The 25,635-nt window shown below is 44.3% G+C and overlaps 1 protein-coding gene across 12 annotated transcripts in view; it reads left to right on the plus strand.

The window, feature by feature from the left end:
• Positions 1-25,635, plus strand: part of LOC106584645 (inositol hexakisphosphate and diphosphoinositol-pentakisphosphate kinase 2) — a 58,809-nt gene that overhangs the window by 22,356 nt on the left and 10,818 nt on the right. For 5 of the 12 annotated variants that reach the window (XM_045706398.1, XM_045706396.1, XM_045706399.1 and 2 more), the window contains 11 exons: positions 4,042-4,163; positions 4,339-4,521; positions 5,100-5,241; positions 5,451-5,674; positions 7,692-7,819; positions 9,534-9,648; positions 9,883-9,990; positions 13,777-13,893; positions 13,968-14,105; positions 19,589-19,688; positions 24,590-24,652. In XM_045706398.1, the coding sequence (XP_045562354.1) occupies positions 4,042-4,163; positions 4,339-4,521; positions 5,100-5,241; positions 5,451-5,674; positions 7,692-7,819; positions 9,534-9,648; positions 9,883-9,990; positions 13,777-13,893; positions 13,968-14,105; positions 19,589-19,688; positions 24,590-24,652 (1,440 nt within the window). The other 7 variants (XM_045706402.1, XM_045706401.1, XM_045706403.1 and 4 more) reach the window with 5 other exon arrangements.

The raw sequence follows: 25,635 nt of genomic DNA on the forward strand, positions 1-25,635 counted from the left end.
CACTTCTACACTATATACTACCTCTACACTCCTCACCTCTACACTATATACTACCTCTACATTCCTCACCTCTACACTATATACTACCTCTACATTCCTCACCTCTACACTATATACTACCTCTACACTCCTCACCTCTACACGATATACCACCTCTACATTCCTCACCTCTACACTATATACTACCTCTACACTATATACTACCTCTACACTATATACTACCTCTACACTCCTCACCTCTACACTATATACTACCTCTACACTCCTCACTTCTACACTATATACTACCTCTACACTATATACTACCTCTACACGATATACCACCTCTACACGATATACCACCTCTACACGATATACCACCTCTACACGATATACCACCTCTACACTCCTCACTTCTACACTATATACTACCTCTACACTCCTCACCTCTACACTATATACTACCTCTACATTCCTCACCTCTACACTATATACTACCTCTACATTCCTCACCTCTACACTATATACTACCTCTACACTCCTCACCTCTACACGATATACCACCTCTACACTATATACTACCTCTACACTATATACTACCTCTACACTCCTCACCTCTACACTATATACTACCTCTACACTCCTCACTTCTACACTATATACTACCTCTACACTATATACTACCTCTACACGATATACCACCTCTACACGATATACCACCTCTACACGATATACCACCTCTACACGATATACCACCTCTACACTCCTCACTTCTACACTATATACTACCTCTACACTCCTCACCTCTACACTATATACTACCTCTACACTCCTCACTTCTACACTATATACTACCTCTACACTCCTCAATTCTACACTATATACTACCTCTACACTCCTCACCTCTACACGATATACCACCTCTACACGATATACCACCTCTACATTATATACTACCTCTACACTCCTCACCTCTACACGATATACCACCTCTACACTATACACCACCTCTACACTATACACCTCACCTTTACACAATTTAGTCAAACCCAAATGATTTGACATCAAAATCAGCTCTGGTCTCAATTGAATTCAGTTGAACTAATGCTACAAACGTCAGTTAAATTACATGTAGATAACGCTGTAAAGTGTTTTATAAGAAAACTTCCCTCATATTCTGTCTGTCCATACATACAGTAACACTTTTCTAGAGCCCTGGGTTTCTCTTCATGAGGTCACATGGTCAGGGAGAACTTGGGGCATGTTGGTCCAAATCATAACGTGAGATCCATGAGTTTAACTCAGTTTTTAGTAAATCATGCGTTGAGGTTAATGGGAGATTTTTCTATGAGCTTAAATTATGCGTGCAGCTCTAAAGTTGGGATTCGTTCCAGCGTCACTTCTGCCTTTCTTATTACTGAAGGGAAATCCAATCTCAAACAAAGACAAACGTTGTCTTGTGTTGACATGTACTTGAGGTGCTCTCAGTCCTCTTAGTGGACACCTTTTCTTTGTGTTTGACATTTTACACTCTGTGATTTTTCCACCACCACCACCACCACCACCACCACCAAAGTCACTCAACCATGACGTCACGTTGCAACTGCTCTGTACCATACAGGGTGTCATTAAAGGGCTTGTTCTAGGTTCAGTGGAACTGCTCTGTAACATACAGGGTGTCATTCAAGGGCTTGTTCTAGGTTCAGTGGAACTGCTCTGTAACATACAGGGTGTCATTCAAGGGCTTGTTCTAGGTTCAGTGGAACTGCTCTGTAACATACAGGGTGTCATTCAAGGGCTTGTTCTAGGTTCAGTGGAACTGCTCTGTACCATACAGGGTGTCATTCAAGGGCTTGTTCTAGGTTCAGTGGAACTGCTCTGTACCATACAGGGTGTCATTCAAGGGCTTGTTCTAGGTTCAGTGGAAGAGACAGACCCTCAAGCTTTCTGAACCATCTGCCTGCTGCTTTTTTTCTCTTCCTTAATCATATGGACATTTTTAGAAGATGCTCTATATTGCCAAGATGATCATTAGTCCAACTCAATTCATAACAAAAGTTGTGCAATTTTGTTGCGTGGGCGTACACAAATGTTTGAGGGAGAAATAGTTGAAGATGCGCATGGAAGACTATGAAACTCATTGCAGGCTTATTTTAAAAAAAAAAGTATTTACATTTTTTATTGAACCTTTATTTAACTAGGCAAGTCAGTTGAGAACAAATTGGGCCAGTTGTTCGCCGCCCTATGGGACTCCCAGTCACAGCCGGTTGTGACACAGCCTGGATTCAAACCAGGGTGTCTGTAGCGATGCCTCTAGCACTGAGAGGCAGTGCCTTAGACCGCTGCGCCACTCGGGAGGATTCATTATGGAAGACTATTAAACCACCTGCAGGAGGATTCATTATGGAAGACTATTAAACCACCTGCAGGAGGATTCATTATGGAAGACTATTAAACCACCTGCTGGAGGATTCATTATGGAAGACTATTAAACCACCTGCAGGAGGATTCATTATGGAAGACTATTAAACCACCTGCAGGAGGATTCTAATATGGAAGACTATTAAACCACCTGCTGGAGGATTCATTATGGAAGACTATTAAACCACCTGCTGGAGGATTCATTATGGAAGACTATTAAACCACCTGCAGGAGGATTCATCATGGAAGACTATTAAACCACCTGCAGGAGGATTCATCATGGAACACTATTAAACCACCTGCAGGAGGATTCATTATGGTAGACTATTAAACCACCTGCAGGAGGATTCTAATATGGAAGACTATTAAACCACCTGCAGGAGGATTCATCATGGAAGACTATTAAACCACCTGCAGGAGGATTCATTATGGAAGACTATTAAACCATCTGCAGGAGGATTCATTATGGAAGACTATTAAACCACCTGCAGGAGGATTCATTATGGAAGACTATTAAACCACCTGCAGGAGGATTCTAATATGGAAGACTATTAAACCACCTGCAGGAGGATTCTAATATGGAAGACTATTAAACCACCTGCAGGAGGATTCATTATGGAAGACTATTAAACCACCTGCAGGAGGATTCATTATGGAAGACTATTAAACCACCTGCAGGAGGATTCATTATGGAAGACTATTAAACCACCTGCAGGAGGATTCATTATGGAAGACTATTAAACCACCTGCAGGAGGATTCATTATGGAAGACTATTAAACCACCTGCAGGAGGATTCATTATGGAAGACTATTAAACCACCTGCAGGAGGATTCATTATGGAAGACTATTAAACCACCTGCAGGAGGATTCATTATGGAAGACTATTAAACCACCTGCAGGAGGATTCATTATGGAAGACTATTAAACCACCTGCAGGAGGATTCATTATGGAAGACTATTAAACCACCTGCAGGAGGATTCATTATGGAAGACTATTAAACCACCTGCAGGAGGATTCATCATGTAATTTCCCAGGTCTTTAGTGGTTTATGACTTCAACCTCATTACATGAACCGTATTTCATCCCAGGTATGAGATGCGACCGGCTGTTTCCTTTTCAGGCGAACATAATCCCGAGTGGCGCAGCGGTCTAAAACAGTGCATCTCAGTGCAAGAGGCATCACTACAGTCCCTGGTTCGAATCCAGGCTCTATCATATCCGGCCGTGATTGGGAGTCCCATAGGGCGGCGCACAATTGGCCCAGTGTTGGCCGGGGTAGGCCATCATTGCAAATAAGAATTTGTTCTTAACTGACTCGTCTAGTTAAATAAAAATATCCAGTTGACGTCTTTTTGAATCACCAAATAACCAATGTTACCTACCTCATCAACTTTCTGCAGAGTCTGTGCCGTTGCGTAGGTGGGTACCCTTTCTTCGCGCTTTACCTTCCTCTGTGATGTCCTGTAAGCCTGATGTTCCTTCCTTTTCTGATGTTCCTTCCTCTGTGATGTTCCTTCCTCTGTGATGTTCCTTCCTCTGTGATGTTCCTTCTTCTCTGATGTCCTACCTCTGTGATGTCCCTACCTCTGTGATGTCCTGCAAGGCTGATGTTCCTTCCTCTGTGTGTTTGACTCTGAAGGGGACTACGCTGGTTTCCCTGGCTGTGGTCTGCTCCGTTTACACAGCACCTACCGCCACGACCTCAAGATCTACGCCTCAGACGAAGGCCGTGTTCAGATGACCGCTGCCGCTTTTGCCAAGGTGCGTATGTCTGTAGATGTTTCAGTATACGTGTGTACAGTATGCTCACTAGCCTTGTTTCTTTCATTTGTGTTCTGTGTCAATATCTCCAACCCTGCATATATCAACCCTTTCTGTGTACAGTACGTGTGAACATCTCTTAACTGTGTGTGTGTGTGTGTGTGTGTGTGGGCAGGGGCTGTTGGCTCTGGAGGGAGAGTTGACACCCATCCTGGTGCAGATGGTGAAGAGTGCCAACATGAACGGCATGCTGGACAGCGACAGTGAGTCTCTGACCGACTGCCAGCAGAGGGTGAAGGTACGGCTCCATGAGATCATGCAGAAAGACCAGGACTTCACTGAGGCCGACTACCGAAAGGTACAGTCGGCAGACCCATTCACCTAGACCACTACTAACCAACCAATCGGGGTTGAAAAAAAAAACATAGGCAGGAAAGCCCTGTTTGAAATGGTTAATAACACTTTACTCACTGCGTCCAGGTGTAATTCCTTATGTTGTTATAACCATGAATGAGCTTATAATGTCTCATAAGGCTTTCAACTAAGAATCATTGAGATATTAAGACATGTCATTTACAAGTTTTACAATGCATTATAATATACATTATTATAATACAGTAACTGCGTCAATGTATTTTAGCTGCAGGGTTTAAGTAGAGAAATGGTCACCCAAATGAACACTCTGTTTCACTGGTGGGAGGCTCCATCAACAATTCCATCAAGTCTTTCAGTATTCTTGATTAAAAACAATGTTTCCTAGTCATTCCTTACCGTACAGCCATCAACTGAGCATGACATCTCTGTCAATCTCCAGATAAGAGTCTCTCATTTCATCACTGGTTGTTATGGATACCAACGTTGGCATTACACCGTTCCATTAAGTTCTGCACTATTGGTACCACTGTAATAAAGTAGGACTGTTACCATGTGTTGCAGCTGGCCCCGACAGACAGCCCCTCCCTGGTCAGCTCTATGAAGACCATAGGGAACCCAGTGAGGACGTGTGACCAGGTCTACGCCCTCATCCAGAGCCTCACCTCCCAGATCCGCAGGAGGCTGGAGGACCCCAAATCTGCAGGTCTGTATCTGTAAACTAAGTCCTGTCCTGTTCCCAGACCTGCAGCTGTACCTGTAAGCTAAGTCCTGTCCTGTTCCCAGGCCTGCAGCTGTACCTGTAAGCTAAGTCCTGTCCTGTTCCCAGGCCTGCAGCTGTACCTGTAAGCTAAGTCCTGTCCTGTTCCCAGGCCTGCAGCTGTACCTGTAAGCTAAGTCCTGTCCTGTTCCCAGACCTGCAGCTGTACCACAGCGAGACCCTGGAGCTGATGCTGCAACGCTGGTCCAAGCTGGAAAGGGACTTCAGGAATAAGAGCGGTCGCTACGACATCAGTAAGATCCCGGACATCTACGACTGTGTGAAGTACGACACGCAGCACAACTCCACGCTGGACCTAGAGGACACACTGGAGCTGTTCAGGCTGTCCCGTGCCCTGGCCGACATCGTCATACCTCAGGTGAGGGGAAGACATTATTTATATATATTACACACACACGTTTACCTACTTAAGTGGGGACTATAGCTGTCGTATAGTCCTACTGGGTCTATAGCGTAGTGTAGACCTACTAAATGGGGATTACAGCTGTAGTGTAGACCTACTAAATGGGGATTACAGCTGTAGTGTAGACCTACTAAATGGGGATTACAGCTGTAGTGTAGACCTACTAAATGGGGATTACAGCTGTAGTGTAGACCTACTAAATGGGGATTACAGCTGTAGTGTAGACCTACTAAATGGGGATTACAGCTGTAGTGTAGACCTACTAAATGGGGATTACAGCTGTAGTGTAGACCTACTAAGTGGGGATTACAGCTGTAGTGTAGACCTACTAAATGGGGATTACAGCTGTAGTGTAGACCTACTAAGTGGGGATTAGAGCTGTAGTGTAGACCTACTAAATGGGGATTACAGCTGTAGTGTAGACCTACTAAATGGGGATTACAGCTGTAGTGTAGACCTACTATGTGGGGATTACAGCTGTAGTGTAGACCTACTAAGTGGGGATTACATCTGTAGTGTAGACCTACTAAGTGGGGATTACATCTGTAGTGTAGACCTACTAAATGGGGATTACAGCTGTAGTGTAGACCTACTAAATGGGGATTACAGCTGTAGTGTAGACCTACTAAGTGGGGATTAGAGCTGTAGTGTAGACCTACTAAATGGGGATTACAGCTGTAGTGTAGACCTACTAAATGGGGATTACAGCTGTAGTGTAGACCTACTATGTGGGGATTACAGCTGTAGTGTAGACCTACTAAGTGGGGATTACATCTGTAGTGTAGACCTACTAAATGGGGATTACAGCTGTAGTGTAGACCTACTATGTGGGGATTACAGCTGTAGTGTAGACCTACTAAATGGGGATTACAGCTGTAGTGTAGACCTACTATGTGGTGACTATAGCTGTGGTGTAGACCTACTATAGTGGACTATAGCTGTAGTGTAGACCTGCTGTGGTGAGGACAATGACTTCTGATTGTTTCTATGCCCCTGGTTGGATAGAGAAACGTACACACACACACACACACACACACACACACACACACACACACACACACAGAGGGAGGAGGAGGGGGGATTCTAGACAAGCTTGTTACTTACATCTCTCGTCCCCTCAGTCTCTGAGGATGATTCTTGGCTCATTATGGCATTCCCTTTTTCAATTCTTAATGCCTACCAAGCTTACTTTATTACCCTTTCAAGTACCCTGGCTCCTGATGACTGTTCCAGGAACTTGTCTTTTCAAGTACAGTAAACCCGGCTCCTGATGGCTGTTCCAGGAACTTGTCTTTTCAAGTACAGTAAACCTGGCTCCTGATGGCTGTTCCAGGAACTTGTCTTTTCAAGTACAGTAAACCCGGCTCCTGATGGCTGTTCCAGGAACTTGTCTTTTCAAGTACAGTAAACCCGGCTCCTGATGGCTGTTCCAGGAACTTGTCTTTTCAAGTACAGTAAACCCGGCTCCTGATGGCTGTTCCAGGAACTTGTCTTTTCAAGTACAGTAAACCCGGCTCCTGATGGCTGTTCCAGGAACTTGTCTTTTCAAGTACAGTAAACCCGGCTCCTGATGGCTGTTCCAGGAACTTGTCTTTTCAAGTACAGTAAACCCGGCTCCTGATGGCTGTTCCAGGAACTTGTCTTTTCAAGTACAGTAAACCCGGCTCCTGATGGCTGTTCCAGGAACTTGTCTTTTCAAGTACAGTAAACCCGGCTCCTGATGGCTGTTCCAGGAACTTGTCTTTTCAAGTACAGTAAACCCGGCTCCTGATGGCTGTTCCAGGAACTTGTCTTTTCAAGTACAGTAAACCCGGCTCCTGATGGCTGTTCCAGGAACTTGTCTTTTCAAGTACAGTAAACCCGGCTCCTGATGGCTGTTCTGTCTTTTCAGAAAATGATCAACAGAAGTAAAAACTTGAGTTGAAGCTTATATTTTTGAACATACCTTTTGAGCATGTTTGTCTCTCTCTAGGAGTATGGCATCAATAAGGCAGAGAAGATGGACATTGCCCAGGCCTACTGCCTGCCCCTGATGAAGAAGATCCAGCTAGACCTGCAGAGGACCCACGAGGACGAGGCCGTCAATAAGCTGCACCCACTGTGAGTTGCAGTGCCACCTGTATGATGCACTTGTCTGGTTTCTGGAGTCAGTCTCTAATACACTCCCACTGCTTGTGACCACTGTTGCAGGCTCAGTGCCACTGATCTAGAATCAGTTGTTGTTGTAGGTACACATCACTATGAGTGTGCCTCTGTCCTAGGACCAGTTCTTGGTTGACCCTGTGATAATGATGACATACCACAGGGGCAGGGCGATATATCAAATGAATCTGAATTAATGTTTTAGCGCAATGTTCGAAATGCCTGTATCGCAGGAATCGAGGTTTACATTTTTTTTCCCTTTTTTGGGCAGGGGATTTATTTTTTTATGTTTGGAGTCGTCTCCTTCGTGCCTTCTGACTGTGCTGTGTGTACTGTAGACCTTCCCAGTCGCACACAGACACCAAGCCCCTCCCCCCTGGACACCAAGCCCCTCCCCCCTGGACACCAAGCCCCTCCCCCTGGACACCAAGCCCCTCCCCCTGGACACCAAGCCCCTCCCTCCGGACACCAAGCTCCACCTTCTGTGCTGTGTGCACCTTCCCAGTCGCACACAGACACCAAGCCCCTCCCCCCTGGACACCAAGCCCCTCCCCTCCGGACACCAAGCTCCACCTTCTGTGCTGTGTGCACCTTCCCACTCGCCCACAGACACCAAGCCCCTCCCCTCCGGACACCAAGCCCCTCCCCCTGGACACCAAGCCCCTCCCCCTGGACACCAAGCCCCTCCCCCCTGGACACCAAGCCCCTCCCCCCTGGACACCAAGCCCCTCCCCCTGGACACCAAGCCCCTCCCTCCGGACACCAAGCTCCACCTTCTGTGCTGTGTGCACCTTCCCAGTCGCACACAGACACCAAGCCCCTCCCCCCTGGACACCAAGCCCCTCCCCCTGAAGCCCCTCCCCCCTGGACACCAAGCTCCACCTTCTGTGCTGTGTGCACCTTCCCACTCGCCCACAGACACCAAGCCCCTCCCCCCTGGACACCAAGCCCCTCCCCCTGGACACCAAGCTCCACCTTCTGTGCTGTGTGCACCTTCCCACTCGCCCACAGACACCAAGCCCCTCCCCCCTGGACACCAAGCCCCTCCCCCTGGACACCAAGCCCCCTCCCCCTGGACACCAAGCCCCTCCCCCCTGGACACCAAGCCCCTCCCTCCGGACACCAAGCCCCTGCCACTCACAACAACAAAGAGTGGAAATGTCACTAGTTTCAACTCGCAATTTTTTTTTTCAACTCTCTATTTTACTGTAATGGAGGAGAACTTAACCTTTAACGATATGTTTCATGTCTCATCTCTCCCAAAATGTACATCAGAACAGACCCTACTAAGAAAAAGTGAAGAAAAAAAAATATATATATACTGTATCGTGAATCAGCCATGAGTTTGTGAGAAAATCGAAATATGATTTTTAGACTCTATCGCCCAGCCCTACATACCACTGCCCAGTTCTTAGTAGACCCTGTTGTTACAATGATGGTTAGCCACTGTCCCAGGACCAGTTCTTAGTAGACCCTGTTGTTACAATGATGGCATACCACTGAGTTGAGCCACTGTCCCAGGACCAGTTCTTAGTAGACCCTGTTGTTACAATGATGGCATACCACTGAGTTGAGCCACTGTCCCAGGACCAGTTAACCCTCCCCTGAAGTGTCTCTCTAGAGCCCCAGTGAGTGATCACCCATTTGTCTTTCATTCCCTCTGGTGTTCCAGGTACTCACGGGGGGTCATGTCTCCGGGGCGCCACGTCAGGACCCGTCTCTATTTCACCAGCGAAAGCCACGTCCACTCACTGCTCAGCATCTTCCGCTATGGGGGATTACTGGATGTAAGTATATTGTTCCCAGATCTGTTTGTGCCATCTTACCAACACCTTGATCTATGATCATTGTCGTGCCAAACAGATCTGGGAAAGTACCAATTGTGATTTAGACGTGGTCGTGAATATTGCAGACTTGGGTTCACATACAATTTTTTTTGTTTGTTTTGCAGTTGTTTCATATAGGCTTAATGAATCAGCAGGATCCAGATATCTCTGGTTGTTATGTTGTCTGTGTGACAGGAAGTGAAGGACCAGCAGTGGAAACAGGCCATGGATTACCTCAGTGCTGTCTCTGAACTCAACTACATGACCCAGATAGTCATCATGCTGTATGAGGATAACAACAAGGTCAGTTAGACCTCTCTGTCCCTACATTCAGATAGTCATCATGCTGTATGAGGATAACAACAAGTTCAGTTAGGTCTCTCTGTCCCTACATTCAGATAGTCATCATGCTGTATGAGGATAACAACAAGGTCAGTTAGGTCTCTGTCTCTACATTCAGATAGTCATCATGCTGTATGAGGATAACAACAAGGTCAGTTAGGTCTCTGTCCCTACATTCAGATAGTCATCATGCTGTATGAGGATAACAACAAGGTCAGTTAGGTCTCTGTCCCTACATTCAGATAGTCATCATGCTGTATGAGGATAACAACAAGGTCAGTTAGGTCTCTGTCCCTACATTCAGATAGTCATCATGCTGTATGAGGATAACAACAAGGTCAGTTAGGTCTCTCTGTCTCTACATTCAGATAGTCATCATGCTGTATGAGGATAACAACAAGGTCAGTTAGGTCTCTGTCCCTACATTCAGATAGTCATCATGCTGTATGAGGATAACAACAAGGTCAGTTAGGTCTCTGTCCCTACATTCAGATAGTCATCATGCTGTATGAGGATAACAACAAGGTCAGTTAGGTCTCTGTCTCTACATTCAGATAGTCATCATGCTGTATGAAGATAACAACAAGGTCAGTTAGGTCTCTCTGTCCCTACATTCAGATAGTCATCATGCTGTATGAGGATAACAACAAGGTCAGTTAGGTCTCTCTGTCCCTACATTCAGATAGTCATCATGCTGTATGAGGATAACAACAAGGTCAGTTAGGTCTCTGTCCCTACATTCAGATAGTCATCATGCTGTATGAGGATAACAACAAGGTCAGTTAGGTCTCTCTGTCCCTACATTCAGATAGTCATCATGCTGTATGAGGATAACAACAAGGTCAGTTAGGTCTCTGTCCCTACATTCAGATAGTCATCATGCTGTATGAGGATAACAACAAGGTCAGTTAGGTCTCTCTGTCCCTACATTCAGATAGTCATCATGCTGTATGAGGATAACAACAAGGTCAGTTAGGTCTCTCTGTCCCTACATTCAGATAGTCATCATGCTGTATGAGGATAACAACAAGGTCAGTTAGGTCTCTGTCCCTACATTCAGATAGTCATCATGCTGTATGAGGATAACAACAAGGTCAGTTAGGTCTCTCTGTCCCTACATTCAGATAGTCATCATGCTGTATGAGGATAACAACAAGGTCAGTTAGGTCTCTCTGTCCCTACATTCAGATAGTCATCATGCTGTATGAGGATAACAACAAGGTCAGTTAGGTCTCTGTCTCTACATTCAGATAGTCATCATGCTGTATGAGGATAACAACAAGGTCAGTTAGACCTCTCTGTCCCTACATTCAGATAGTCATCATGCTGTATGAGGATAACAACAAGGTCAGTTAGGTCTCTGTCCCTACATTCAGATAGTCATCATGCTGTATGAGGATAACAACAAGGTCAGTTAGGTCTCTGTCCCTACATTCAGATAGTCATCATGCTGTATGAGGATAACAACAAGGTCAGTTAGGTCTCTCTGTCCCTACATTCAGATAGTCATCATGCTGTATGAGGATAACAACAAGGTCAGTTAGGTCTCTGTCCCTACATTCAGATAGTCATCATGCTGTATGAGGATAACAACAAGGTCAGTTAGGTCTCTGTCTCTACATTCAGATAGTCATCATGCTGTATGAGGATAACAACAAGGTCAGTTAGGTCTCTCTGTCCCTACATTCAGATAGTCATCATGCTGTATGAGGATAACAACAAGGTCAGTTAGGTCTCTGTCTCTACATTCAGATAGTCATCATGCTGTATGAGGATAACAACAAGGTCAGTTAGGTCTCTCTGTCCCTACATTCAGATAGTCATCATGCTGTATGAGGATAACAACAAGGTCAGTTAGGTCTCTGTCCCTACATTCAGATAGTCATCATGCTGTATGAGGATAACAACAAGGTCAGTTAGACCTCTCTGTCCCTACATTCAGATAGTCATCATGCTGTATGAGGATAACAACAAGGTCAGTTAGGTCTCTGTCCCTACATTCAGATAGTCATCATGCTGTATGAGGATAACAACAAGGTCAGTTAGGTCTCTGTCCCTACATTCAGATAGTCATCATGCTGTATGAGGATAACAACAAGGTCAGTTAGGTCTCTCTGTCTCTACATTCAGATAGTCATCATGCTGTATGAGGATAACAACAAGGTCAGTTAGGTCTCTGTCCCTACATTCAGATAGTCATCATGCTGTATGAGGATAACAACAAGGTCAGTTAGGTCTCTGTCTCTACATTCAGATAGTCATCATGCTGTATGAAGATAACAACAAGGTCAGTTAGGTCTCTCTGTCCCTACATTCAGATAGTCATCATGCTGTATGAGGATAACAACAAGGTCAGTTAGGTCTCTCTGTCCCTACATTCAGATAGTCATCATGCTGTATGAGGATAACAACAAGGTCAGTTAGGTCTCTGTCCCTACATTCAGATAGTCATCATGCTGTATGAGGATAACAACAAGGTCAGTTAGGTCTCTCTGTCCCTACATTCAGATAGTCATCATGCTGTATGAGGATAACAACAAGGTCAGTTAGGTCTCTCTGTCCCTACATTCAGATAGTCATCATGCTGTATGAGGATAACAACAAGGTCAGTTAGGTCTCTCTGTCCCTACATTCAGATAGTCATCATGCTGTATGAGGATAACAACAAGGTCAGTTAGGTCTCTCTGTCCCTACATTCAGATAGTCATCATGCTGTATGAGGATAACAACAAGGTCAGTTAGGTCTCTGTCCCTACATTCAGATAGTCATCATGCTGTATGAGGATAACAACAAGGTCAGTTAGGTTCTCTGTCCCTACATTCAGATAGTCATCATGCTGTATGAGGATAACAACAAGGTCAGTTAGGTCTCTCTGTCCCTACATTCAGATAGTCATCATGCTGTATGAGGATAACAACAAGGTCAGTTAGGTCTCTGTCCCTACATTCAGATAGTCATCATGCTGTATGAGGATAACAACAAGGTCAGTTAGGCCTCTCTGTCCCTACATTCAGATAGTCATCATGCTGTATGAGGATAACAACAAGGTCAGTTAGGTCTCTGTCTCTACATTCAGATAGTCATCATGCTGTATGAGGATAACAACAAGGTCAGTTAGGTTCTCTGTCTCTACATTCAGATAGTCATCATGCTGTATGAGGATAACAACAAGGTCAGTTAGGTCTCTCTGTCCCTACATTCAGATAGTCATCATGCTGTATGAGGATAACAACAAGGTCAGTTAGGTCTCTGTCCCTACATTCAGATAGTCATCATGCTGTATGAGGATAACAACAAGGTCAGTTAGGTCTCTGTCCCTACATTCAGATAGTCATCATGCTGTATGAGGATAACAACAAGGTCAGTTAGGTCTCTGTCTCTACATTCAGATAGTCATCATGCTGTATGAGGATAACAACAAGGTCAGTTAGGTCTCTCTGTCCCTACATTCAGATAGTCATCATGCTGTATGAGGATAACAACAAGGTCAGTTAGGTCTCTGTCCCTACATTCAGATAGTCATCATGCTGTATGAGGATAACAACAAGTTCAGTTAGGTCTCTGTCCCTACATTCAGATAGTCATCATGCTGTATGAGGATAACAACAAGGTCAGTTAGGTCTCTGTCCCTACATTCAGATAGTCATCATGCTGTATGAGGATAACAACAAGTTCAGTTAGGTCTCTGTCTGTCTGTCTGTGTAGTTTAACATCATTGTTTGTGTTTCTGTGTATGTGTTGATCAGGACCCTGGCTCAGAGGAGCGTTTCCACGTGGAGCTCCACTTCAGTCCCGGGGTGAAGGGCTGTGAGGACGAGGAGAACGTCCCTCTGGGCTTTGGCTTCCGCCCAGCCTCCGCTGAGGTGTGTGTGGTGTCCGTGTGTGTGTGTGGTGTGTGTCCCCAACCCCCATTAACGGTCTCTTTGATCCAATCCAGAACCAGGAGAAGCAGACCAACCAAGGCAGTCTGGAGGACCTATCACAGGATGAGACTGACCGGGCCCTGTCGCTCTCTGAGCCAATCGGCATCAAAAGATCCCCCATGATCCGAAACCGCAAGACTGGCTCCATGGAGGTAGCTGACCAGGGTCACGTCCATTACTGTGCGTCCTCTCTAACCCTAGCATGACCCTAGCATGATCCTAGCATGACCCTAGCATAACTCTAGCCCTCTCCCACATTCAGTACAGTCCACTTCTGAATCACAGGCATAGCGCTAATCTGTTCAGATATTGAGTCTTTAGGATAGACCTGTCTTTTTCTAAGACGGATGTTCATAGGTACCAAATAATAGAATGGAAAAAATCATTTGAAACAGAGAGCGACTTACCTGGACCAAACATCTGATTTTCGCTGCGAAACATTTTTAAACGTTTTCTGTTGTGTAGCCTGATGAACAACATTCAGGTATCTGTGTGCGCTTTGCAAGTCATCTCAGATTACGTAGTCTTTGTACTATGTCCCTATTAGTGATGATAATTCACAGTGGTGGGAAAAGTACCCAATTTGTCATACTTGATTAAAAAATAAAGATACCTTAATACAAAATGACAAGTAAAAGTAACCCAGTAAAATATTACTTGAGTAAAAGTCTAAAAGTATTTGGTTTTAAATGTACTTAAAGGAAAGGTTCACCCATTTTGAATGTTATATTGTTTTTGTGCATCTCTGAGTGATGTTCTATCGATCCCCTGGGTCATTTCACGGTTTTCATGTGTATCTGAGTTATTGGCGTTTAAGCAGGAAAAAATCCATCCGGTATGACGTAGCACAGTGGTAAAGTCTCTGTCACTACACTGGAAGTTCATTGGAATATAACATTTTTTTAGCTTGTGAAAACGTCTATCACACATGTCATATTTCAATTCTGTCCGATGTCATAACTCGGTAGGATGAGCCGTTGATCATATTTTTGCCATTTTCCTACCTGGAGAAATGTGTAATTTAACCGAGGGTCTAACACATGTCTCCTACTTGTCTGCCTCTTTAGACCAGGGTGCATTGCATGGTACCGTTGCCAGAGATATTATCCAAAGAAGATAGGAATCCAATGAATAAAGGAACATAAAACGCCCCCACCCAGCAAACTGTCGACCAATCGCGTTCACGTTGTCATGCTAAGCTAATAATAACGCAATCCATTCTCAAAGTCAGTGTATATGTCAAGAAACGTGCCTCTTTTCCTCAAACTACGTAATGTCACGAATCCAAAGCTGTCTGATACTACAGATCAGGGGAGTAGCCAGATTTTTTGGGGGGGACAGGCCAAGAAAAATTTGGATAGGCATTTTTGTTCTACTTATTTAATTTATTTTGCGACGCACACCATATATTATTTCGTAAAACAATAGTTTTATTCTAGTGCGTAGTACTCGGAGCAACCTCGTTACATATACAAATAATGACCTATCCCAGCATATTAAAATAAGACAGTAACTTTAGACCAGTTGCCAACAACATAAAACTGGTCTTCAGGCGCCCTTTAATCTCGATGGGAAACAAGCCTATATTTGATGTTACCCCGGCGGACAGTAGGACTATAAAAAGTACCTTTAGTAGACGTATCAATAAGTCGTGACCTACATCACAAGGAGCAGACGGCGAGGCTTTGAGTTGAATCTGGTGATGATTTCATCATAATCCAGTGTATCTGTCAGTTCACGCTCAAAAGACAGCAACCTGAAGTGGTTCAGCCGGGCGCTTGTCATTGATGTGCGAAGACGATTTTTTTATATCCTAGTTGTTGTTGAGAAAAGTCTCTCCACACTGCATGATGTCATTGGAAGTGTGACAATGATCCTTAACAGAGAGTTTATATTAGGGAAAATATCATCAGGGCAGCTGTCAAGTATACTCATTATGGAGGAAAAGTCACACTTTCCCATGTTCATTTTGCGACTCAACTGCTGAATAAAAACAGTGAATTCAGCATCCTCAATTGATATTGCATAATGATCGCATGTGGTCTTCAGCTGCTCTTTAAGGCCGCAGGTTTGGGATTCTTTGGAAAAGGAGGCTGCCGCTTGCATGATCCCATATGTGTCTTCTTGAAATCTTGAGTTCAACTCAGTAATCTGTCTGTCTAGAATACTGTTCCAACGTTGCCTCAGGTCACTGTCACTCTTGATGCTGGATGTTTTCCCTAATGAAGTTGTGACAACACTGTCTGCCAATTTTACAGGCAGTTTTCACTGCCGTGATGCACTCGCATCCCAAGTACTAATATCATGCTTAATCATCATCTCTTCAGTTAGCTTGAGAACATTATCAAAGTCTCCCCCTGAGTTATCTCTGAACGTAGAAAATCTGCTTTTGAGGATTTCAATTAAACCAATACAGTCCGTAACAGATAATGTAGAGCTTTGTAATACCTTCGTTGCAAAATCACTAGTGTCAAACAATTTACTAAAATTGACTAACAGGAATAAAAACATCTTGTTCTGGATTTGTTGTAAGATCATAATCGGCTTCTAATTTGGTTTGTCCACAAGCCTCTGAAAACTCTGCAAGAACCTCTAAAAATGACATCTAGCAATAACAGCACTTTACTCACAGACCCTGGTTTTGAACTCCGCCGTGGATCTTTCTAGCTCGGTACATGAGTCTAATGGGGATGCAACTCTTTCTGTACTTCTATGAATCCAGCATGTCTGTGGGATCCACTCATAAATGTGTGCAGCTGATTTATTACAGTGTAAAGAAAAGGTCCCGACACTTTTGCCGCGGTGCACAGAACCAAAATCAGACGGTGGGAGTTGCAATGCACATATACTGCTTGCTTAAATGTTTTCTTTAGTAGGACAGGCACCCCTCTGTTCCCTGATGTAACCGATGTGAAATGGCTAGCTATTTAGCGGGGTGCGCACTAATAGCGTTTCAATCGGTGACGGCACTAGCTCTGAGACCTTGAAGTAGTTGTTCCCCTTGCTCTGCAAGGGCCGCGGCTTTTGTGGAACGATGGGTAACGATGCTTTGAGGGTGGCTGTTGTTGATGTGTGCAGAGGGTCCCTGGTTCGAGCCCAGGTAGGAGCGAGGAGAGGGACGGAAGAAAAATTGTTACACTGACATGACTGAAGCACCATCGAAACAAAAACCCACACAGAGTGGGATCCAACTCCAGGGGTTGCAACACTTCCAAGTATTTTCCCAGAAATTCCTTGTTCAGACAAATCAGCGGTTTCCATAAACCCAACAGCTCTTTTCTTTAATCATTCCAGCATGAATGTATCAGATGCACACAGCAGTAAGTTCTTGTTTAGATTGATCTTTATATTCATCTGCTACTTTGGCAAAATACGTGGAAGGCGCAGAATGAACTTGATCGTTTATCCTCCACAGTAACAATGAAGCTGCACAGTCCAGCAACTCGTTCTGAAGTTTGGGGCTCATAAGCGTGGCATTGTGAGGTAGCTCATTGAGCCTGTTTTTTGTATTTCTGAGTCATACTTTGAGATGAAATTGAAGATTTCTAGAAAGTTACTTTTTGTTGATTGCCTCTTCGGTTTCTCTATGACCTCTGAGTGGAATATCCTGCTTTTCACACATTAGAACAATATCTATGACCACTTTAACATGTGCATGGTTTCTTTCTATGAAATCCATGTTTGCATCCCCATGTATTTGGTTCAACACAGTCCCACGACTTCTAGGCCCATGGGTTGCCTTGTAGGATTCACATTTTGCATGGGCACTAGCATGTAATTTGCTATTCTCGTGTTTGCAGCAAGCATTTCTTGTGAGTTTCCAGTTTTTAAATCCATCTCGTATAAATCTGAATTTGATATTTGCCCCAGGAAAGTGCCTACAAAACTTACAATAAATTGCATCTTTTGCTTTACTATACTCAAGCCACACGAACTGGTCATACCACCTTGAAGAGAAGCGGCGTGATTTGCCATTTATCATACTTGAAGGGAACTTTGCTAGCTTTGGTTGACAGGCTGGTTCATCAACGGCAGACAAATCTGTTGGTGGACCTAGCGATCGACATTTTGGTTTGCCGTTGCTAGAACTACTAAATTACTCAATTCCAGTGAACTAGCGTGATAGAGCTTGCTAGCTTATGTGCTTCAAAGTTAGCCACGTGACGTTGCCAGGTTGTTCAGGTAAACCACCGTATTATTGTTTTCTTAAATGTAACCAACAGTTGGCGCCAACTTGATTGTCGCGGACTATTTCTTTACTACATTATATTAAAATGACCAATAGGAAATCAATCTCGCATGCATTTCTTTTTAAAAATGTAATAAAATCAAACTTTTTATATTAAATAATTTCTGGGCCATTTTCTGGGTAGGCCTGAGATCAAACTGGGCAGGGCTACCCGTGGCTACGCCACTGCTACAGATGGCAAGTTAATTATTTCACATCTCTGAAAAGATTTGTAATGTTGTACTTCTTGTTGACGAAATGTGTGCTAATGTTGGGTTTTTGAGCTAGCGCCCAATAGACTCCCATTCCCTCCTTGAAGGAGAGCGCTCCTTGTCCCAGAATCGCCCAGAATGCACCGCGCGGTCCATTGGCCTAGCATGGGCAACGTTTCCCATCTCCTCAAAAGTATATCTGCTGTTGTGAATGTTCTGCAGGTTGAACCATCTGCAGGTTGAACATGGTGAGATTGTAGACTCCTATATGATAGCTGTAATCGCCTAAACAAACTGCACTAACTAGCTACTTCACATGCTGATATTGTCTTTGTATTAATGTATATTGCTACGTTTTCTTGAGCCCATAGAGAGAGCCTTGCATTGTGGATTTTGTAGTCGACTTGAGATGCAACAGATTTACACAACGATCCATGTTGCTACCAACCTTTTTAGAAAGCCAAAATTAAGCATTTGTTCACAAAAACACTGTTGTCAAATATTAGTGTTATTTAACACTGTAAATTACAGGAATGACTGGTTTTGAATGGATTTTTCCTTTAAGTATCAAAAGTAAATGTAATTGCTGAAATATACTTAAGTATCAAAAGTAAAAGTATATAATTCATTTCAAATTCCTTTATATTAAGCAAACCAGACATTTTCAAGTTTACTTTTATTTTTACAGATAGCCAGGCACAAACTCCAACACTCAGACATCATTTACAAATGAAGCATTTGTGTTTAGTGAGTCAGAGGCAGTAGGGATGACCAGGGATGTTCTCTTGAGTTAGTGCGTGAATTGGAACATTTTCCTGTCCTGCTAAGCATTAAAATGTAACGAGTACTTTTGGGTGTCAGGGAAAATGTATGGTAAAAAGTACAGTGTTTTCTTTAGGAATGTAGTAAAGTCAAACTTGTCAAAAATATAAATAGTAAAGTACAGATACCCATAACTAGTTTAAATTATTTTTACTTAAGTACTTTACACCACTGATTTATTAATCTCGGGCTCAGTAGACTATGTGGTCTGTGTACTATGTCCTTATTGGTGATGATTAGTCAAGTCATGTTTGTGTTTTTACAAATGAATCCAGATTGTATGTCTGCCTGGTTATGTAACTACCTGTCTGACAGTCAGCTGTTTGTCTGTCGCTGTCTGTCTCACTGACCATGTGTCCCTGTCCCCAACCAGGTCCTCGCCGAGACCATACCCACCTCCTCCAAGGGCGCCTCTTACCGCCTCTTCCCCTCATGCTCGCGCCAGTCCCCCGAGATTAAACAGACTGGTCTAGGTGGGTATCTGGTTTCTGTCCCCCTGTCCAACCACTGCTGCCACTGTCATATTTCTGCCCCCTGACATCAGCACTACCTCACTATCTGTTGGCTCTCTCTCATCTCTCATCTCTCTCTCTCGTGTTCTCTCTCATCTCTCTCTCTCTCGTGTTCTCTCTCTCATGTTCTCTCTCATCTCTCTCTCTCATCTCTCTCTCGTGTTCTCTCTCATCTCTCTCTCTCGTGTTCGCTCTCATCTCTCTCTCTCTCGTGTTCTCTCTCGTGTTCTCTCTCGTGTTCTCTCTCGTGTTCTCTCTCGTGTTCTCTCTCGTGTTCTCTCTCGTGTTCTCTCTCTCTCTCTCTCATGTCTCTCTCTCTCTCTCATGTTCTCTCTCTCGTTCTCTCTCATCTCTCTCTCTCGTGTTCTCTCTCTCATCTCTCTCTCTCTCGTGTTCTCTCTCGTGTTCTCTCTCGTGTTCTCTCTCTCTCGTGTTCTCTCTCGTTCTCTCTCATCTCTCTCTCGTGTTCTCTCTCTCTCGTGTTCTCTCTCTCTCGTGTTCTCTCTCATCTCTCTCTCTCGTGTTCTCTCTCTCTCGTGTTCTCTCTCGTGTTCTCTCTCATCTCTCTCTCTCGTGTTCTCTCTCTCGTGTTCTCTCTCATCTCTCTCTCTCGTGTTCTCTCTCATCTCTCTCTCTCGTGTTCTCTCTCTCTCTCTCTCTCTCTCTCTCTCTCGTTCTCTCTCTCGTGTTCTCTCTCGTCTCTCTCTCGTGTTCTCTCTCTCGTGTTCTCTCTCTCGTGTTCTCTCTCTCGTGTTCTCTCTCTCGTGTTCTCTCTCATCTCTCTCTCTCGTGTTCTCTCTCTCTCGTGTTCTCTCTCATCTCTCTCTCTCATCTCTCTCTCTCATCTCTCATCTCGTTCTCGTGTTCTCTCTCTCGTTCTCGTGTTCTCTCTCATCTCTCTCTCTCGTGTTCTCTCTCTCTCTCTCTCGTGTTCTCTCTCTCTCGTGTTCTCTCTCGTGTTCTCTCTCATCTCTCATCTCTCTCTCTCATCTCTCATCTCGTTCTCGTGTTCTCTCTCTCGTTCTCGTGTTCTCTCTCTCGCTCTCGCGTTCTCTCTCTTGTGTTCTCTCTCTCTCGTGTTCTCTCTCGTCTCTCTCTCTCTCTCTCTCTCTCTCTCTCTCGTGTTCTCTCTCGCTCTCTCTCTCTCTCTCTCTCGTGTAGATCAGAGGTCTTAGTAGCCCAGACTGTGTAGGCCAGAGTAGCCCAGACTGTGTAGGCCAGAGTAGCCCAGACTGTGTAGGCCAGAGTAGCCTAGACTGTGTAGGCCAGAGTAGCCTAGACTGTGTAGGCCAGAGTAGCCCAGACTGTGTAGGCCAGAGTAGCCCAGACTGTGTAGGCCAGAGTAGCCCAGACTGTGTAGGCCAGAGTAGCCCAGACTGTGTAGGCCAGAGTAGCCCAGACTGTGTAGGCCAGAGTAGCCCAGACTGTGTAGGCCAGAGTAGCCTAGACTGTGTAGGCCAGAGTAGCCTAGACTGTGTAGGCCAGAGTAGCCTAGACTGTGTAGGCCAGAGTAGCCTAGACTGTGTAGGCCAGAGTAGCCTAGACTGTGTAGGCCAGAGTAGCCTAGACTGTGTAGGCCAGAGTAGCCTAGACTGTGTAGGCCAGAGTAGCCCAGACTGTGTAGGCCAGAGTAGCCCAGACTGTGTAGGCCAGAGTAGCCCAGACTGTGTAGGCCAGAGTAGCCCAGACTGTGTAGGCCAGAGTAGCCCAGACTGTGTAGGCCAGAGTAGCCCAGACTGTGTATCTAAGGCTGTGTCCCAAATGTGTTCATACTAGAAATATACCTTATTTCTTAAATCCATGACGTCCTATGAGTCCATGATCCCACCAGATGTTGATGTCAGTCACCTTTTGTCACGAGAATTTTCATCCCAATGTTGTGAACTCGACTATCACTTAAACTTTGAATAATTTCCAGGGGTTGTAAATCCCCGGTTAATGAAGAATTAGACAAAGTCCCAGTCTGCAATAGGTCAAATGTATTCAGAGAACATTCTGAAAATCATACTATGCACATAGTCTTTTATACCTCACATTTGGTCGTACCCCTTATAAACGCCCCTCCACTTCTCTAACACTGTCAATGCTATTCACAAGAATTTTCCAACAAATACATTGCTTCAATATGTTTCATAATCTACTGCAAGCCCAACGGTTTCTCCCCTTCCTGGGTGGGGAGACCTTCTTCCTGTTATCAGTTTCACAGTGGTCACAAGTTGTCTGTCGACAGTTTCTCTTTTCCTTAAATGTCTCACTTACATTGCTAAATAGTAAAGTCTTAACTTGTCCTATGCACACACATTAGAGAATTACAGTCTTATAATTCTAATTCATCATACCTTTCGGGTGGAATACTTTAGTCATTATAAATCATATAAATTCCTATATCACCTTTCCCAGAAGGCCTTAGAGGTGCTTCACCACCTCTCTGATCAGGGAAGAGGTGCAGGTGTTAGGAGTTTCTCACACACACACATACACACAGCTCCCTTGGCAACAGTGATCTGCTCTTACTAAGAACTGCATGCTATGCAATGAGGACTAACCACTTCCTCCCTACCCCCATCCCGCTCTTCTTTCCCACCCCGCGGATCTTCCACAACAGGGTCCCTGTGCTCGGGCCTCTTCAGTGCCTCTGTCCTGGGGGTGTCCTCTAGCGCCCCCAACCTGTGGGACTATGTCTGCACCCACTACCGCAAATCCCCCCCGCCCCCCCGGTTTGCCTTTTCGAGATGGTACGCCTCTCTCCTTTATCGATCTCTATCTCCCATCTCTTCTTTGTTGAAGGGGCCCTACTATAGTGTAAGACTACCTTCAAGATTTGAAATGGCGTCCCGAGCTGATGTTTACATCCTGTTTCCTTTGAGCCGCCCCTTCCAACCTTAGTGAACAAGAGGTTATTTTTTTGAACAGACAAGTCATCGAAGAGCAGTCTTCAGTCAGTTTCAGGAGGACCACACTGAAAATTGGTTGTTACCTTGCCGTCAAAATATGCCAAAGAAATGTGGGGGTATTTTCTAGGCTCCCTGACTCTCCTAGCTTTTATTTTGGGTAATTATTAGCACGCCGGGCACAGTCAGGAAACTGTCTATGAATTTAGGTCCATTATCTACAGGCCTGCTTTAGAGCAATCCTCTGCTTGAGTGAATCCCCCCCCCAACAGCATGACAGTGACCACATTCGTGATTATATGCTAAGAATTGTTTGTCCATACAGTGTATGTTGAGCATGATTTGTTAAAACCGTGTTTGTTAAAACACTGGTATAAAGGACAATACTGTATGACCTGCCTTATGCATGTGGAGAGGTTGTCCCACTGTGGGTTGAACTGAAGTTCCCCATGTTGTCCACTGGGTGGCACTGGACTGTTTCCACTGTGGGTTGAACTGAAGTTCCCCATGTTGTCCACTGGGTGGCACTGGACTGTTTCCACTGTGGGTTGAACTGAAGTTCCCCATGTTGTCCACTGGGTGGCACTGGACTGTTTCCACTGTGGGTTGAACTGAAGTTCCCCATGTTGTCCACTGGGTGGCACTGGACTGTTTCCACTGTGGGTTGAACTGAAGTTCCCCATGTTGTCCACTGGGTGGCACTGGACTGTTTCCACTGTGTGTTGAACTGAAGTTCCCCATGTTGTCCACTGGGTGGCACTGGACTGTTTCCACTGTGGGTTGAACTGAAGTTCCCCATGTTGTCCACTGGGTGGCACTGGACTGTTTCCACTGTGCAGGTGATGTCACACTTTATGAAACGGTTGCTTTAATATTATGCTTTGAGATGTTACGTCATTGTTTGCTTGTATGAGACTACAGAGTGTGACAAGTGTGGGGTTTTGAAATAACGCCAATGTTTTTCTATGACGTGTGTGTGTATGTGTGTGTGTGTGTGTGTGTGTGTGTGTGTGTATGGGGGGGGTTGTGTCCGGTGTTTTAAAGTGTGTGTTTTTGCAAACGTCTTTTTCTCGTAATGCACTGGTAGGTTACAAAGATGAATAAGCAATAATGATTGTGTTTACAGATACACCTTCCATAAACCAGATGATTACAGTATTTTAATATAACACATGTTCAATATAACAGGATGTTCAAATGTCACTTGCCTTCATCGTACGTTTCAGATCATTTTGGCATGGCAATAGGCTGAACAGTCAGTCAGTGTTCCAGAAAGATTTAAGATGAGCTAAAGGACATTTTAGGTAACTTCTTCAAAAGCCCACTTCACCAGTGCCTAATGTGGCGCAGCGGTCTAAGGCACTGCTATCTCAGTGCAAGAGCCGTCACTACAGTCCCTGGTTCGAATCCAGGCTGTATCACATCCGGCTGTGATTGGGAGTCTCATAGTGCGGCGCACAATTTGGCCCAGCGTCGTCCAGGTTTGGCCCGGGGTAGGCCGTCATTGTAAATAAGAATTTGTTCTTAACTGACTTGCCTTGTTAAAGGTTAAATAAATCAAAATAATAATGGCAATCCTCTGTCTGAATTCAGAACAATCACAGCTGAGTTGTTCATTCACTCATCCGAGGAAGACACGTTTCAGTTGAATGCATTCAGTTGTACAACTGACTAGGTATCTCCCTTTCCCCTGCACATTCTCTGTCATTCCTCTGTTCACTCTTCCTATGCTGCGTATGGCTCACCACCGACAGAGAGACACAGACATGCACAGTGCACACAGCATTAGAGAGGGGCTCTACTTCATAGAGTTCGAAGACACACATGGGGTCAGGAAAACACACACGTATGTATGTATGCACACACACACACACACACACACACACATGCGTACATATGCCCACAGATACTAGGTACAAGCGTGTTAACCTATGGATCCCAGTAACACCATTACCCTTCTTATTTCCTCAGAGCTCTTCTCTATGCCGGCAGTAAAGAGATTTTCTGTGTCGTTTGCCAGGCATCCAACTAATGGTATGTCTGCCTTTATTGATTTTAAGTATACCTCGCCACTCAGTTTCCCTTCATCTTGCATGTTTTTTGGGGGAAACAACTATATTTTGGTTTTGATATTGGCTGCATAATGACGTCATTATGCCAGAATCTCAATTTCTCTTGAGTTTTCTACTTCACAAGACTTCCTGTCTTCACCATCGGTTTGGTTTGGAACCTCACTCTTAACACCATCCGTGTTCTGCCTTGACACTGATTTTCACCTGTTAATACACGTCTCTCTGACCCACCATTTTCCAACAGGATGTGTATATGTATGTGGAATATATCGCCTTGTGTGGCTGTGTGTACATATCATCACATGCTCTTTTTGTTCATTCAAACCCATTCCTCCACCATTCCAGTTTACTTTTTGATTAGCATAACTCGTGTGTTTAAAGCTAATTAATAGCCTTTCAAAAACATCCTTTTATTTCTGAATTAACTGGCAAATCTCTTGTTCAACTCTTGAGAGATCTTTCAATTTGACCCAATGAAAACTGAGTTCATGCTAAACCTACTAATTTAATAGGATGGGTAAAGAATGAAAGGGTTTTAACTTCTTGGGGCTATGTGGGACGCTAGCGTGCCACCCGTGGTGCACCCTATCAACAGCAGGTGCATTTCAAGAGCGGCAAATTTGAAACCAAATAAATGTCAAAATTCAAATTTTTCAAACATACAACTATCTTACACCCTTTGAAAGATAAACATCTCCTTAATCTAACCACGTTGTCCGATTTCAAAAAGGTTTTACGGCGAAAGCATAAAGTTAGATTAAGTTAGGAGAGTACATTGACAATAGCTGTGTGTAATGTTTTGTCAATTCAAAGACAGGCGTCACCAAAACCATAAAACCAGCTAAAATGATGCACTAACCTTTTACAATCTCCATCAGATGACACTCCTAGGACATTATGTTAGACAATGCATGCATTTTTAGTTCTATCAAGTTCATATTTATA

Source organism: Salmo salar, chromosome ssa23 (assembly GCF_905237065.1).
Source record: "Salmo salar chromosome ssa23, Ssal_v3.1, whole genome shotgun sequence".
NCBI lineage: Eukaryota > Metazoa > Chordata > Actinopteri > Salmoniformes > Salmonidae > Salmo > Salmo salar.